Here is a 16,466-nt window from a genome sequence, read left to right as displayed (position 1 = left end):
CACTTCCTTAAGCTTGTTAACCATTCGATTACTATCTCTGCTATATTATATATGTATGTATATGTATAGATATTTATATATGTATTTATTTTTAATATTTATTAGTATGATCTTTAATATGTATGTACCTAACTATTTATGTATGTATATTGTTATATATTTATCTGTGCTGATTTCATTTAAAAAATTCTCCTACTCTTGTTATCCGTTTATTTTTCTACCCATTTATTTCTTCCATACGGTAAATTCTACTACCTGAAGGTTGTCTGTAAGAGATCGCTTTTTAGCGATAAGACCGCCTGTTGTTGCTTAGTTCGCTATGTTAATTATAATGTATCTAAATTTGTTTTAACTATGCACAATAAAGAATATATTATTATTATTATTATTATTTGTGAGGCACTGGTCGTCATTGCATGCACCATTATCTCAAAAATGGATTAAATAATAATTATAGGTATTCATTTATTTATGAGGGACATTGGAACTTACTTTTTACGACGACGACTATGACATTAGATTTGAATTTAGTTTAGTTTATTTTAAATTGTATACATATAATTCATATTTTATTTATTACTTAATATTTATTCTTTTATTTTTGACATGTTTACTGTAAGTTAGTTAATATTTTAAATTTTATTTTTTTATGTTAGAAAGCTTCTATGAGCCATGTTACTTGAATTTGAGTTAAATGAATACAATAAGAAAATAAAATCAAAACTAAGTCTCATCATTATTGGCCGGCGCGAAACAGAATAGCACAGAAACAAAACGGTTCTAGTCGTAAAACTAACACAAATATGTTTTTGAGTGTTAGTTGAAATTGTAAAATCAATGAAAAGCCTGGCGATAGCGTCTAGACTCGACCGGCATTTATTTCGGGCGGGCTGCGCGTGCGTCATTCGCAGCTTCTCCTGACGTAACTTGGAGAATAAAGCAACTTCGCGCGAAAACACCGTCTCGTTCATTATTTCATTAATAATGTACATGAATTTCTAGTTATTGTAGCTCGGTTAAGCAGACAAAACTGAACATATGTATATGATTCGAGAAATAATATGAGTGAGACTGTTTTGAAAGCCGCAACCGGAACAAATTCAGAGCATAAATAAATTAATAGGGGAGCTGTCCAAAAGCAAAGTTCCATCAGTTAAATCCATCTGGCCGGGTCACACAATCTAAAAGAAAGATGGGAGCTCTGGAGTATGCTGGCATTGGCAGTGAGGATTTATAATTTTAGTATGAATTATCTCAGATGACTTTTTCGGGCTCCGGACCTAATCCGTTAAACAAAAGCCTTTGTTTCGATTAAGAGCGGTCTTCAGCACGTGCCAAAGCAACCATGTCGTTTAAAAAGCAACTATCGTGATAGTGTTAAGATTCAAATTTATGTGACAGCTAATTCAGAGAACAATCAAGGTGGTCTTTTCTTTGGAGATAACAAAACGTGGTATCTTCGAATTGGCTGTTTCATGAATTTGAACCATATAAATAGAATGGTAAGAGCGCTGGTGGCCTAGCGGTAAGAGCGTGCGACTTGCAATCCGGAGGTCGCGGGTTCAAACCCCGGCTCGTACCGATGAATTTTTCAGAACTTATGTACGAAATATCATTTGATATTTACCAGTCGCTTTTCGGTGAAGGAAAACATCGTGAGGAAACCGGACTAATCCCGACAAGGCCTAGTTTCCCCTCTGGGTTGGACGGTCAGATGGCAGTCGCTTTCGTAAAAACTAGTGCCTACGCCAATTCTTGGGATTAGTTGCCAAGCGGACCCCAGGCTCCCATGGAGCCGTGGCAAAATGCTGGGACAACGCGAGGAAGATGAAATAGAATGGTAAATTTGCTTTTTAAACGGGCTTGTTCCCGTTACTTATATTAGCAGTAAGCAGTGTAACCACTGCATAAAGGAAACAATACCTTTTGTTTAACAGATTAGGGCCCGAGGCCGAAAAAGTCATCTGAGATTAATACTATACAACCCAGGCTAGGTATAGTATGCGGTCTATCTACTGAGCTCGTTCACTTACCTGTACTGACAATGGCATTCTGTTAAACAAAAGCCATTATTTCTTTTGTGCCTGAGCGCGTGGCCTCTGTGCCTGAGCGCGTGGCCATTGTGTGTGAGCCTCAGGCACAAAGGCCACGCGCTCAGGCACAAAAGAAATAATGGCTTTTGTTTAACAGAATCCCATTGTTAGTACAGGTAAGTGAACGAGCTCAGTAGATAGACCGCATACTACATATCCAAAGTATACCTACAATTATGACAATTATGTCTACATGTGTAAATTGTATACACATTGTTATTTCAATAATCTTTAAGGAGGGAATAAGAAAAGAAAATATTAATATTCTTTATTTGTATTGATGATACATTGTCATAGATGCGTAATTTACATTATTAATAAGTACCTAATGATCTTCGCCCTACAATATAGGTACTTACGTATCATACTACAAAATGGCCGCTTTTCTCTCATCACTGATAAAATTGATCTTAACGAACCAACGAACCTTAACCCTTTTTTGCATGATTTTTAGGGTTCCGTACCCAAACGGTACCCTATTACTAAAACTCCGCTGTCCGTCTGTCTGTCTGTCACCAGGCTGTATCTCATGAACCGTGATAGCTAGACAGTTGAAATTTTCACAGATGATGTATTTCTGTTGCCGCTATAACAACAAATACTAAAAAGTACGGAACCCTCGGTGCGCGAGTCCGACTCGCACTTGGCCGGTTTATTTTTATTTTTGCCCGAAATGAATATATGTGTCACGTAATTGCTTGCCGATTCTGGGTTAAATAGTAAAAAAAAATATAACATCGATTTCTACTGCGAGATCAGTGTTAGTAGTTGAGAGGCTAAATTATATTTGTGAAAATATATAATTTTTAGTATGAGATATATGAAAAATCTTACTACCATCAGAAAGGTACACTATTTGTGATACCTATGATAATTAAAGTTTTTAAATATAAAACAATTACAGACCCCGAAAAAAACGCCCAAAATCACATGCTAAAAATCATAAACTTCTAGGTTTTTCCAAATTTTTCGACATTTCGGTTTAAAACTAATGTAATTTTTATAAATTAAAAAACTACGTAAGTTTAATAAAATAAAATATCGGAAAATGGATTAGTGCTGAAAGTTGACAGTTTTAAAAACAGACAGCCGCACGAGTGATCCTATAAGGGTTCCGTTTTTTCCTTTTAAGGTACGGAACCCTAAAAATATCAATCCCCTCCAAAAGCACATTTAATTCATAGGACAATGTTATGATGGAAATTTCCATCACCATGCAAAGAAGGGTTAAGGTAATAAGTATGCGATAAATGGTGTTGTTAAACGCAGCGGGTCAGTGGCCGGGACGCCGGCGTGTCTCCCACAACCAGTTTGCGTAACGGGCACGGAACCAGGTCAATAACGTTGGGGATAAATCTTTAATACTGACGCAAAATTGACGATTCATCAACTTGACGGTGCATGGAACTGCGGCTCGTTGCAAGAGATGTTTTAATGGTAGAGTAATTTTAGGTTTCTAAGAACAAATACACCCTAGAATTATGTCGCTGGAGAGACGAAGTGCAGAAAGACCTCAGCAAACTCGGCGCCGTCGACTGGACAGAAACGGCTTTAGACAGAGTAGCATGGCGGTCTTTGGTGTCGGAGGCCAAGATCCACTTCGGGTCGTCGCGCCACAGCAGTAAGTAAGTAAGTAGTAAGAACAAATACACGTGCTTTCAACACTTGTGGAACTTCAATTTACAAACGTAAACCGGGTGGTAAACATTTTGTTGGGCAAGCCGAAGTTTCTACTTTTCCTGTTTCGAAACATGCAGGCTGAACTCTCAATTCACAATATGCGAACCGAATGGAATCGAACTCAAAGGGCGTCGTATCTGGTAAACTGGAAATACATGTCAGAATCGGGTCTCTATTGTTTCTCATAAAGTTTTAAGTCATAATGTATTGTTTGTCCGAATTTATTTAGTCATAATTTGGTTTTTCTCAGAAATGCGTAACTTTTCAGGATTGCCATTAAAACAAACCTAACCTAACCTAGATAGGTTCGGTCTACAGGATAACCTTACGAAAATCCTGAAATGTTAACGGTTTTAGAATTATGACTAATGATTATCTGACAGTGACTTTCAATAATTATGTCAAACGGGATCCCGTCAGAATCAGAATCATATTTGAGAGATTATAGATCTAATGGTCTAATAGCAATTTTGAGTGTTTGCAAGAACAGAAGCATGCGGCGGTCTGCATGATGAATGCGTTGAGATAAGACACAATATTTTTTCTAAATTAACTTTTCCTAAATGTGTCCAATGCCGACATCTCTCTATATTTTTCTAGGGACTTGTTAAGGTTAACATTTGAATCGCCAGAATTGAGTAAAGGGAAACTACATTTCATTAGTGATTACAATGGTATTACGTTGAAATAAGATAATCACTAGCTTTCATTGTCGTGTTCGCAAAATTGCAACGTTATCTGATTATAATCAACAATTTTTTTGTTAATAATACCCGATATGACTGGTTCAAAATGTTTCTTTTCCCAATGACAAATAGTTAGCCAACTGAAGGTAGTTTTGGGTGTTATTTAACTCTGCAATTGTGCACATAGAGAGAAACAACCAAGTATTTGAGAAAACAATTTTTGCAACAATTTGCAGCATATTTTTATGTAGGTATGGATTCAGTATAATTTAAAAACAATTCATTCTGGCTGCTTCGAAAACAATTTTGTTTTTAAATTCAATCCATCTTGTGTAATAAACATTTTTTTACCATAAACATCTGTTTAATATGGTAAAAAGTGATGTTTATTGTCAAAATTTACTTCTGAATCACGTCCTAGAATTTTATTATTTTTATCACAACCTCCAAGTAAAGGTACTTTAGAAAAAAATACCAAATACACACGGTTACACAAAACGTGTATCAACTGTGGCAAGGTTGTTTGCTCACAACTTGTTTTTCCAATAACCACCTAAACTAACATCGACAATCCGCTAAACGTGTTTCAGCTTTATACTTATCAAAATTGAATAAGGCCATTCCATCGATTTGCTGCTGTCACTGTCACATTTCGCAAGAAAGAACGGGAAAGATCATGCGCGCCAAGTGTCAATTTTGATCTAATTTTGTCGGTTTTATTTATTTTAAAAACGTTACCTTACAATATCGAAATCCGAAAGCTATGAAATGACTATTTAAGTTAAGATTGTTTTTTCTTCTTTTTTTGTTTATAGTATCACATAATAAATAACCGAGTAAAGTTGGATTAAAAGTCCGAGTTAGAGGTTACTTTGGGAATTAATTGTATCGAGCGAAGTGTCATAATTCGTGTATCGGAAGCTATGTTGTTAAAGATAATATAGTCAAGAACTACATATATTTTTTCCACGTCTACGAATATCAACGCCTCTTAGAAAAACATGATCATATAAGGAGATTTTTCGCCTTCTGGCTCAGGGAACCGCTAAAAAGCAAAAAGTTAAAAACTTTGTATTGCCGACTGTGACGTCATAAAAACTCATTCCACCACTTTAGAAGGTGACAACATGCATTTTGATATGATTTAAATGAGCATTGAAGGAGAGTTAATTTTATGACTCGTTTTACTCTATTCCTTGAAGTTTTAGAGCGTTTTTTAAAATAAATATTGAAAAGCTGATTCTCACAGATCCTGGTGTTTTTGGGTTCTTTCAACTCAGAATCACTAGCATATTCAATACTGATCATAAAAAAAAGGTCTCAAAAATTTGTATGAAAATTGTACATTCCACTACGTCACGCACATACAAATGAATAACTTTTTTACACTTAAACGTGACGTAATGGAATGGACATTTTGGGACATCTTTTTTAATGGCAGGTTGGAGAATGCTTTCGATTCTGAGTAGAATGAGCCCAATAATGTTCAGATTTGAAAGAATCAGGTTTTCAATATTTATTTTAGAAAATGCCCTTTAACGTTATGTTTTATATTACTTCAGTACTCAGTGCAGTTTTTGGTATGTTCTAGATATAGTTGTAATTGCTGAATGAATACGACCCACATTGTCGATGTTGACTTTGATAACACTATCATACACGCAATATCCTATGATAACTAAATCATTGAGACTATTTATTACTGTCATGCCTACAGCAGTCTGCTTCTTGGCATCATACTCTGGGGAAAATACAAAGTTTGGTGACTTGACATGTCGGAGCTATAAACAACGGAGATGAAGATGTATTCGTGTCGTGACAACATATCACGTAATTCGCGACGGTCGGTATCGAGCAAAGAAAATGATAAGGCGGATATGAGACACACACAATTACACGCCGTGCGGACGACACGAACACACGCGCGCGACCAAAATAGCATCAGATAGCGCAAACACCAACACACACCCACACTCGTCAGTGAACTGTAATAAAAACATGCGTACATAGACAACTGTGCTATGAATAAGACAGAAATTGAAATGGAATCACTATCGCGCGATCTGTTTGCGTAGCCGAGTTAACTGGTCCCGATTCCCCGATAATATCTGCGGGCACAGTAGAGAAAGCCCGGGCGGGCCTCGAGGATTTGCATGTTGCGAAAAAACTAGGCCTAGATCTCGCAACAATACGCTTGTCTGCGGACCTCTCCGAGCCGGACCAGGACCGGTTCCGTCTAGTTCCAATTATAGGACCGTGCATCGGAAGAATGTGGATCGATGACGACGGAACGGCGAAGGATTGCGGACTCACCTAAATTTATGACATACATGGCCTGGGAGCGCTCGAGCCGGCGGGCGTGCTCCACGGCCGGGTAAAGTCCTCCGGAATCCACTTTAGACACTTTGTTGAACTAGAACACAAACAGGATCCACTGCGTGTGACACGGGCATCTCATGCGGCACTGCACTACGCGAGCGCGCGTTCGGCTCGCTGGTCGGACACTGACTGACGCCCCCTGCGCCCGCGGCGCCGCCGTTCACTATAGTGTGATTGAGCCCGACGAGTAGCGTATCCGTTTGTTTGTTTATTGACAACGGAAAATCTGCACTCCAAACACAAATAAACTGACGTTAGGGCTACTTTACACTGAGATGCTTGATGCTTGAGAGGATAGTATGGGCCAATGATCCCACAATACAAAATGATAAAATATCATGAGCTGTGCTGGGGAACATTTCGGAAAGCGGAGCAATTGGAGCAGCGGTACCTGAGGATGCAACATATCACTAAAATTAGCTCTAGTAACTCTTTGTTGACTTCTGGAGCTACCGTCAGTCCAATAGGAAACCGTAAATTTTGAACCACCCAAAAAAGCTGCATTACTCCTTTTCGTAAACATAAGAAAGTAAGTCTGAAACCTATCACTCTTACACGTTACCTGACGACGTTTGTCTTTGATTTATCGGAACACTGTTTCAGGGAGGCCTCTGGTGCTCTCCAATTAATATGTCACTAGTTTGGTTCTGACGTAAGTTGCCACAGTAGAGATTACGAGGTATGACTGAAACCCGAGATCGCGCGACGTTGCCTCCGACTACCGACTGCTAAAACAATTCGAATTACAGTCCGAATGCAGACAGATTAATACAGTATTGCCTTAACAAAACGAGATATTATCGCATGTAAGCATGTTTTGTTTACTTTGATATCCTTATGAGATTCCTTCTGTTTTGAAGAGGTTACAAACTTAAAAATTCCGTGACGAAAGAACTACAAAGGCGACCGTGACCGAAATATGATAACAGACAGCTTTAATTGACGCCCTTCGGCCATCCAAGTAATTAGTGATTTATTTCAGCGTTCCAGAATTCTGACAAAGGTCTTTGTCGGCATCTCTTAAAGGTACTTCGCTGGTTGTGATCACCTGATGACAGGCTTGGCCGGTACTCCGTCCGCCGCATTCTCGGAAAACAAAAACCACAGTAATGAGCGCGGTGGCCATTTAATGTAAAAGATTTAAGGTCAACAGGTCAACGACACGAGAAATTACTAACGTCACACTTGCGTAGAAATTGTGTACCTATATTAAACGTATACATATAACTGCATTGTTGATGCATTGTTAGTAGTAGCCGCAATAAAAAGGGTATACGTGACAGTAACCACGATCGAGGCAAGTTACCTGTTGCAGGAAAACATGATAAAATATTAAGGTATCGTGCGATCAGAGCGGCAAAAAGTGTGTAGCTGAGGCACGGCTCGGCTCTTACGAGATTTTTGCACGTTTGAATAGATGGGGGCAACGAACCTTTTAGGAGGCACTAAGTTGGCCAAGCATAAGTGATTCATTATGTTATCAGCAAAAAAGGTCACAAGAACAAGCCTACAATGATTGCTATAAATAATCAGTTTTTTGTTTTTTGCCACACTCATCCAATGAAGGCTTAACCTTGTGGGACGCAAATCCTTGCTGCGGTATCGATTACACAGTTTTCCATTTGTGATGACGTAAGTGAAGTTAGTATTAATAATAGAGGTTATACAAGAGAAGAACTAATTGTAAACTCATAAGTAGCAATTATAATCAGATCTAAAAATCTAGAAGACTTGGAGAGAACCGTGCAACTAAACTAAAGTTACACGCACTCGCATCGTCGTGACGTTTGCAATACATAAACAAACTTACCTGACCAGTCCACATAACATCGCGTATATTCAATTAATCATAGCTCCCCGAACACGCCAGTCCCAATGGAGCGACGAAAAAACTTGACGTAGGTAATTGTAAATGATAAAAAAAAGCTTGTAAATGTCCTTACGCAGCAACTTAATCGTAGCGTATGGTTCTGCATGTATTTGCACAAGTTATTTTAGTACAACGCTTATAAATTATTGTATAACACTTTTCTGGGGATTTGAATTGGTAACTTAAAGTTTGGTACATAAAAGCAGTGCCCAACCAAAGGCTTTGGAAATACGACTTTTGTCAATGAAATAAAATAGTACCTAGGTATACTGGGCAAATGTTGCTGTGTTGTTGATCAACTAGATATTTTTGCCGATGAAACACATTTTTTTGATGACAAAAATGAGAACGCTTATCGATAAAATTACAGGTATAATATAACCTACTCTTTAAGGTTACACGTACAAAGATGCAGTTGCATAACATACCTACATATAGCAGTTGTGTCAATAAAAAAGGTGTCGGTTATTATGTATTGGTCGTGCAAGCTACTCGTAATATTAATATTGCAGCAGTCGTGAGCTAAATTAAATAGGACTTTTGAGTAGTTTCATTTCAACACACTTAAAATCACAAGAAATCTAAACAAAAGTGTAACCGGAGTATTAAATGTCATAGTTGAATCACAGGTTCGTTTTTAACTGTTACGCGTAACCGCGTGTGTCACCCGACCTCGACACTACTTGCCAAAACTTGGTGTCGTGTCGTTCCGGACTAGTCATTCCTATCTCCAGAGTTTGTATCAAAACACTTTCGATTCAGGGTTATATTTACAACTTGTTGGCGGTAATAAACGCTTCGATTCGCAGCGTCGACGTGATTCAGCGAAGTGTCGCCGGGTTAATATTTTATTGTGGAAAGTCTCTTGATGTAACTAACTACAATAAACGTTTGCTGTGTTTCTCACATAAATATCGCATTTTGCCGATATTTACTGTTACAATTTAGATTTAACGCTAAAGTTTTTACTTTTAAGTCACGGCTATTGTTCTCCAATTTTCCGATTTTTTTTTCTTTTTTATTAGCCTGTTAGTGTGTCCCACTGCTGGGCAAAGGGGGAGGCCTTTTTTTTCCCGCCACTTGGCTCTATCCAAAAATTTAAACATGGGTAAATCCTGGCAGTAACGATTTACTCATAGTATTTTGGTGTGTCAATACAATACACAGCTAACGAAATTAACACATTAGCCATAACAGTGCTAGCTACGCTTGAGAACAATGAAATAGGTCCACTTAGTATAGACATTTCCAAGAAAGTGACTAGTTTTCATTGATTTTAAGTGTATTTCACTGTGAACATAACAGGTTGTACGGAGATCGATGGCAAACTATTCTGGGCTCTCTATATTTGGATTACGACGTAATTAAGCCTGAAATAGAACCATCTGTTGCTACAGAACTTTCGAAAAAGAGTTGCAATAGACAGCAGTAAAACGGGTGCTTAAATTTGTTGTAGAAATTGAATCGTCTTTATTTATGCTTATTTATAAAAAAGTTTCGCAGGAGTACAGATTTGTAGAAGTTACCTTACTTTGCTTGAATCGTCTGTTAAAGAGGAGTTACTATGACTATGAGAAGGTATGACTATTCTGTATAGTCATCTTACTATCCATTGAGGAGATTTTAGTGACCCCCAATTTGATTCCAAATTGGTAAAAAGAAGGAAAATATCATATTTTGGACACATATACAGAAATGACAAATATAATATACTACTTACAACTAATATTGAAAGGAAAAATTGCTGGCAAGAGGGGAAGGAGAAGAAGGAGGGTCACCTGGCTTGACATCATTAAAAAATGTACGAACGTGGATAACGCAGCCATACTGGTAAGAATGGCTAAGAGCAGGAGAGAGATGGCAAAGGTGGTCGCCGACGTCGGTTAGGGCATGGCAAATGAAGAAGAAGAAATTGTTTCTAAGTGTTCAGATTTCATTTAAGTCTCTATGGTCACCTATCTCCATCACCAAACCTATAATGACAATATTATACAGGTTTGCCAAATTCAAAATACGAGAACCGCTTTCAAAATTTTACGCAGAAACAAATAAATGAAACTAAACATAAACTAGTAAAAAGTGCGCATTGCCATTGCTCTCGACTATACATATGTATATCACCAGTTGCTGCGCAGTTCCTTAAATAGTACAATTCAGAGTGAATCATATAGTTTTGGTAGATAACACGTGCTGGCGGCGTGTAAGGCAAGAATAACTGTTCTGGGGGACTTTTGCGCAATTTGAGCAAGTTTTCGAGGTTCTCTATGTGGCAATTTAAACATGTGACAGCGTTTCAATAACCCGTGCGAAGTAATCAGAGGTCTAAAAGTCTTTCTTACCGAGTTATAGACTCGACCCAGATAATTAATAACACTGGGTGCGTTAAAATCATATCACGACGATCACGCGAATACGCGATATGAAGTAGCGGTTAGATTTTTATAACAGTAACAAATTTACGTAAGGTAAAGAAACTCGATATGTCACATTATTCATGTTACCAAAAACATACATCCTTGTTGATAGGATTCCAGTACCCGAGAAAGCCTCGAAGACCTAGAAGAACGTACCTGAAACAAAAAAGTTATTGTTATGTCCCGTAAATAAAATAAAAGTTTTCTATCTTTGAGTACCTGTAATTTGCTTTGTATTGTTACCTAAATAAGTATAATGTTTTTGTAGCCGTTGATACTCCTTAAATAATAAAATAATAATTTATGATATTAACTAACAGTAAGCTTCAACTGAGAATTAGAATACTAAATTTGAAGATCGCGAGTTATTATAATCGTGACTTGACATGTACTTTAGTCGTGACAAGTGTCCTTTTTCTATTTGAAACATAAATCAAAAGGACACCAGCCTAGCTCTTTAATAAAGTACTTCCATAGCAATTTCGAAGAATGTATCGAAAATAAGAGTAAATTTTTTTTGTGCAATCAGACTGTCAGAAATTGAAAACAATGTCGGTTTTCGGCGACCGCATTAGATAGATAAATGACCCAGTGTGATTGCACCCTTATTATTATTTAGGTAACAACAGGAAACTAAACCATATGTCATATGTATAAACAAACTTTTAAGACGCAAAGCCAATAACTAAGTTACGTACGCCAAGGATTAAGCTTGTCTACTTTAAAAATTTCATACTTTCATAAGTGTGAATGGGTTCAAATTTTGCGTCCATATTCGCTAGTACCACAGACAAAACTATAACGATGGGCCCCTTTTGGCGCAGGTCCCTCTCAATAAGATTTCCGTGTCAACCCCTAATAAATCAATCAGCACTCCCAAAAACAGGATAAATGGTCGGTCACATTCACATGCCGTAATATCATGTGACTAATTGTACATAATAGCGCGTGCTACGGACGGAAGGAAGCTATTAGCTAGACTGTTACACAAAGTCTATTTAGTGAAATTCTGCGTTTATATCAAATTGAGCTGCGGAGTTGTGGACTGCTATGGTTTTTCGGAACATTTCATCGGATCATTTAATATTTACCAGTGATTGTGATAAAACATCGTAAGGAATCCGGACTAATTCCAAAAATCAGGTTAGATGGCAGTCGCTTTCTTAAATCTAGTGCTTACGCTGATTATCGGGATTAGTTGCCAAGCGGACCCCAGGCTCCCATGAGCCGTGGCAAAAAGCCGGGAAAACGCGAGGAAGATGATGACTTCGGAGTCCCTTTGTTTGACATAATTATTGAAAGTCATAATGAATGATTGTTATATTATCATTAGTCATAATTCTGAAACCGTTAATTTTTCAGGATTTTCCTCAGGTTATCCTTTAGATAGGTTAGGTTAGGTTTGTTTTATGGCAATCCTGAAAAGTTACGCGTTTCTGAGAAAAACCAAATTATGACTAACGAAAATGTGGACAAACAATACATTATGACTTAAAACTATATGGGAAACAATATAGACCCGATGACTTCATTACAGAAAAAAAAAGAAAACAACCGCAAAGTAGCGTGCTGTTTACAAGCTATATTGCGTAAGTCGCGTGCAGCGCCGCGAACTTGACCTCGTCTCAAGAAGGTGTTTGCTTTCTTCGTAATCTGTATCGATTACAGAAACTATAGTCCGACAAGAAATTGTAGAAGTTATAAACATGAAAAAGTGGCAATACTGTACTGTTCCTTTCAAATCAATCTAAGAAAACGTTACGACACTACAGTATTGAAACTTTTTAATTTCTACAATTCCTTGTCGGACTGTAATTGACTGCTGTTATAAAGAAAATATTGTAATGTTTCACCTGTGAAAACTAAGCCACTGAACAGTAGACTGTATGCTATATAGCGTAAAGTCGCGTGTGGCGCGAACGTGAACTCGAGTCAAGGAGGCGTTTGCTTTCTGCTGTCGGCTGCTTATAGGAACATGATTTTCGGCGACCGCATTAGATAAATGACTGCTGTTATAGAGAAAACATTGTAATGTTTCACCTGTGAAATCTAAGCCACTGAACAGTAGACTGTATGCTATATAGCGTAAAGTCGCGTGTGGCGCGAACGTGAACTCGAGTCAAGGAGGCGTTTGCTTCCTTCGCCATCCGTATCTATTACAGAAACTAATGATTCTATTATAGAGATAATTGTAGATAATTGTTTCGGCTGTGGAACATTGAACAGGGGGCATAGCCAAGATGAGAACCGTTGATAGAAAATGTCGACCGAAACTTAAATAATCTATGGAAACAGTCACGTGACGTGACTTTTCGTAGCATCTGTTATCCCGATACATTTTTTCTTTTCATTTGGCGTTTGTCGATGTACGATGTGTGGGGAAGTGCTGCAAAAACTACTATCTTGGTGGCCAAAAGAGCTCAGCGCTCGGTCAATAAGCCCTTCAGATTCCCAACAGACAACCTCTACTCTGGAGCTCAGGACTTATCAGTTCGCCAGCTCTTTATTCATAAAATCTGCGTTACAGTGCATAAGTCTGCAATTGCTATGGAAAACTACGCCATCCTCGTTTCCAAACGTCTTTAAATTGCCTGTACCTAAACACCGGTTTTGGTAGACGCTTCGGTGATGTACTCGGCGCTACTATCTACAACATTGTAACAAGGCGGCTTAGTTCAACACTAATTAACAGCTTTGTAATAATTGCAAAAAAAAACTTATATTTACCTGGCTCTCTTCACTAACATACAACGGAACGGAGGCTCTGCTTGTAAAATTAGTTTAAGAAAAATTTTAGTTAGTTTCGAATCTTGCACTAATACCTTAAACATTTTGTATTTCTCTTTTATATATAATGTAGCCTAAGGCATGGCACAATATGGTACGAGTAAACTAGTCTCCCGCGATACAGGCCTGACCTAGTGCGGGGACCTCTGCAATCTCTGTACATACGCACTACTAAGCGCATTACTATTAATTCCTGCTGTTATTTCTGTGTAAACTTTTCTTTTTCTTTGTGCAATAAAGAATCTTTTACCTCATCTTATCTTTTATCTACGATTGTCATCTTTGCTAGGCCTCCAGTAGAGTCAGTAAAGTATATACAAGTAGTATTGCGTAAAGTCGCGTGCGAAGCCGCGAACTTGAACTCGAGTCATGGAACGCGTCGTTTGCATTGTTCGTCATCGTCGTTCGGTATCGATTACAATACCGATTACCTCAATCGAGCTCATAATTCGGACTCAAGGGCAGTAGTGGCGTGGAGTAAACAATAACTGGATATACATATATGTCGCAGACTGTTTGTTATGATGGCTGCGTCTGATGAAATGTCAAGCAGTGTCAAATATTCAGATTATCTATGCTTGATATGTTTGACTTGCCATACAGTGACGTTTGTTTCAATGACTCGAACAGCTGTCATGATTGTATCTGGCTGATTAAACGACAGTTTTGGAAAAGAGCAGGGATTTTCCGAGGAGCCGTCAATCATATAGAAAAATAGAGAATGTATCGCAGTCAACTACACTGCATTACAATTATATTAATTAAATTAAATAAAGTTAAGGTTTTGTCATTACTCTCAGTGGTTATTAGTAAATTACATGATGGCCGACAATCCGGCAACAATAACATGTATTTTATTTTCTAAGCGGTGAGAATAGCTAAACCACTATTATAACCATTTGAACCTTGTAGCGAAGTCGAATATGTTGCTGCATGTGCGTACTAAACGTCCCGTACCGCTTTTACCGATTCCGTCTAATTAATCGGTTTAATTACACGTAATTAGCATGTTTATTTTTTATCATAAATTGCTTTTTTTAACAATTCATACACACTTGCTATTTCCTCTTTGATTTCCACGAACCTGTCGGGTCTATTTCTAGGCTCCGGACAGATCAATGATCGATCGAAGTACGCCTGCGCCTGGGCATCAGCTGTTATTTCTGTTTCCGGCTCCTGAACTTACAGAGTAACAAGTTGATACAACCGTGCGGTGCTGCCCACAAATATGCGCAACAAATGTATGAGGCCTTACTCTGTAAGTTTAGTCCTCTGAGTTTTCTTTAGTGATTCATGCAGGGCAACCCCGGGGACCAGACTGTATTAGGTTTGCGTCAATGCGGACTAAATATACGAAAAGCTTATTCATCCGGTCACTGTCGCCAATGAAAGTCTGAATCCTTGGTATATTTTGTATTTGATTTGTTTTGTCTGCCGGAAAAATCGTTGTGAAAATTTAAACAACGAAGCGGACGGTGGGGTGAATCAGGCGGTGAAATCTAAAATGAGACTTCTTGGACAGCTTTGAACGGGATAAAGCACCCAATGGTTGGTTCTGAAAATTACTGACCAATCATAAAATTAGATACCGCTACTGTCTTAAAGTAAGGTGCCAATCTACCGATAATAAAGTGATTCTACCTGGATTACAATACGAAATATTTAGGAAAGAAATTATTTGAGTAGTAGGTAGATCGATTTCTTTCCGAGATTATGACTCGACGTTAACCTTATCGTTTTTCTTGGTTAATAACCAACCAACTACGGTGATATTTGTATTAAACAATTAAAAAACCGGCCAAGTGCGAGTCGGACTCGCTCACCGTGGGTTCCGTACTTTTTAGTATTTGTTGTTATAGCGGCAACAGAAATACATCATCTATGAAAATTTCAACTGTCTAGCTATCACGGTTTATGAGATACAGCCTGGTGACAGACAGACGGACAGTGGAGTCTTAGTAATAGGGTCCCGTTTGGGTACGGAACCCTAAAAAGTGCTTGTTGATAGGCCTACTTGAATAAAGAATATTGTTACTTTGACTAACTTGACTAATTAAACCAAAAACAGGAAGGAACAGTTAGACGTTTGTACAATAACTGGTCACACCGGCAACACGACCGTATTATGCCGTAATCCACTTAACGCCATTTAACTGCCCTTTCGTAAACCTTATCGCAACGACTTAAATCCTACAATTGGACAGTTTTAGTACCTATATCTGAACAAACAAACCCATAAATTTACCCGCTGACTAGGCCTAATACTGTTCCAATCTCACCCTTTCACCTTTGCTGAATAATTCCACCCTCACGCGATCGCCGCGTGACCTTTGACGCATTCTGATAGCATCTAATCGACAAGCGTGACATTTTCTTATCGTTTCTTTTAAATTTCTGAGAATTGGTTAATTGTAAAGCCCGGTAAACATGATGGGAAAACCTCGGCAAGTCTATAGGACCTAGCTATACGATGAAATCTTCTTCCTTGCGTTGTCCTGGCATTTTGCCACGGCTCATAAGAGCCTTGAGTCCGCTTAGCAACTAATCCCAAGAATTG

At 38.1% G+C, this 16,466-nt stretch overlaps 1 protein-coding gene across 10 annotated transcripts in view; it reads right to left on the bottom strand.

Annotated features, from left to right (window-relative positions):
• LOC134746291 (histone deacetylase 4) overlaps positions 1-16,466 on the bottom strand; it is a 150,401-nt gene that overhangs the window by 103,914 nt on the left and 30,021 nt on the right. For 2 of the 10 annotated variants that reach the window (XM_063680650.1, XM_063680657.1), the window contains exon 1: positions 6,773-7,076. The exons of the other annotated variants lie outside the window; for them this stretch is intronic. In XM_063680650.1, coding sequence (XP_063536720.1) covers positions 6,773-6,791 — 19 coding nt within the window. In that variant the 5' untranslated portion in view covers positions 6,792-7,076. Of the gene's footprint in view, positions 1-6,772; positions 7,077-16,466 lie in introns of those variants that run through there. 10 annotated transcript variants of the gene reach the window in all.

Source organism: Cydia strobilella, chromosome 12 (assembly GCF_947568885.1).
Source record: "Cydia strobilella chromosome 12, ilCydStro3.1, whole genome shotgun sequence".
NCBI classification, from domain to species: Eukaryota; Metazoa; Arthropoda; class Insecta; order Lepidoptera; family Tortricidae; genus Cydia; species Cydia strobilella.
Note: the sequence above shows the minus strand (reverse complement) of the source record. Positions and strands in the feature narration are given on the sequence as shown.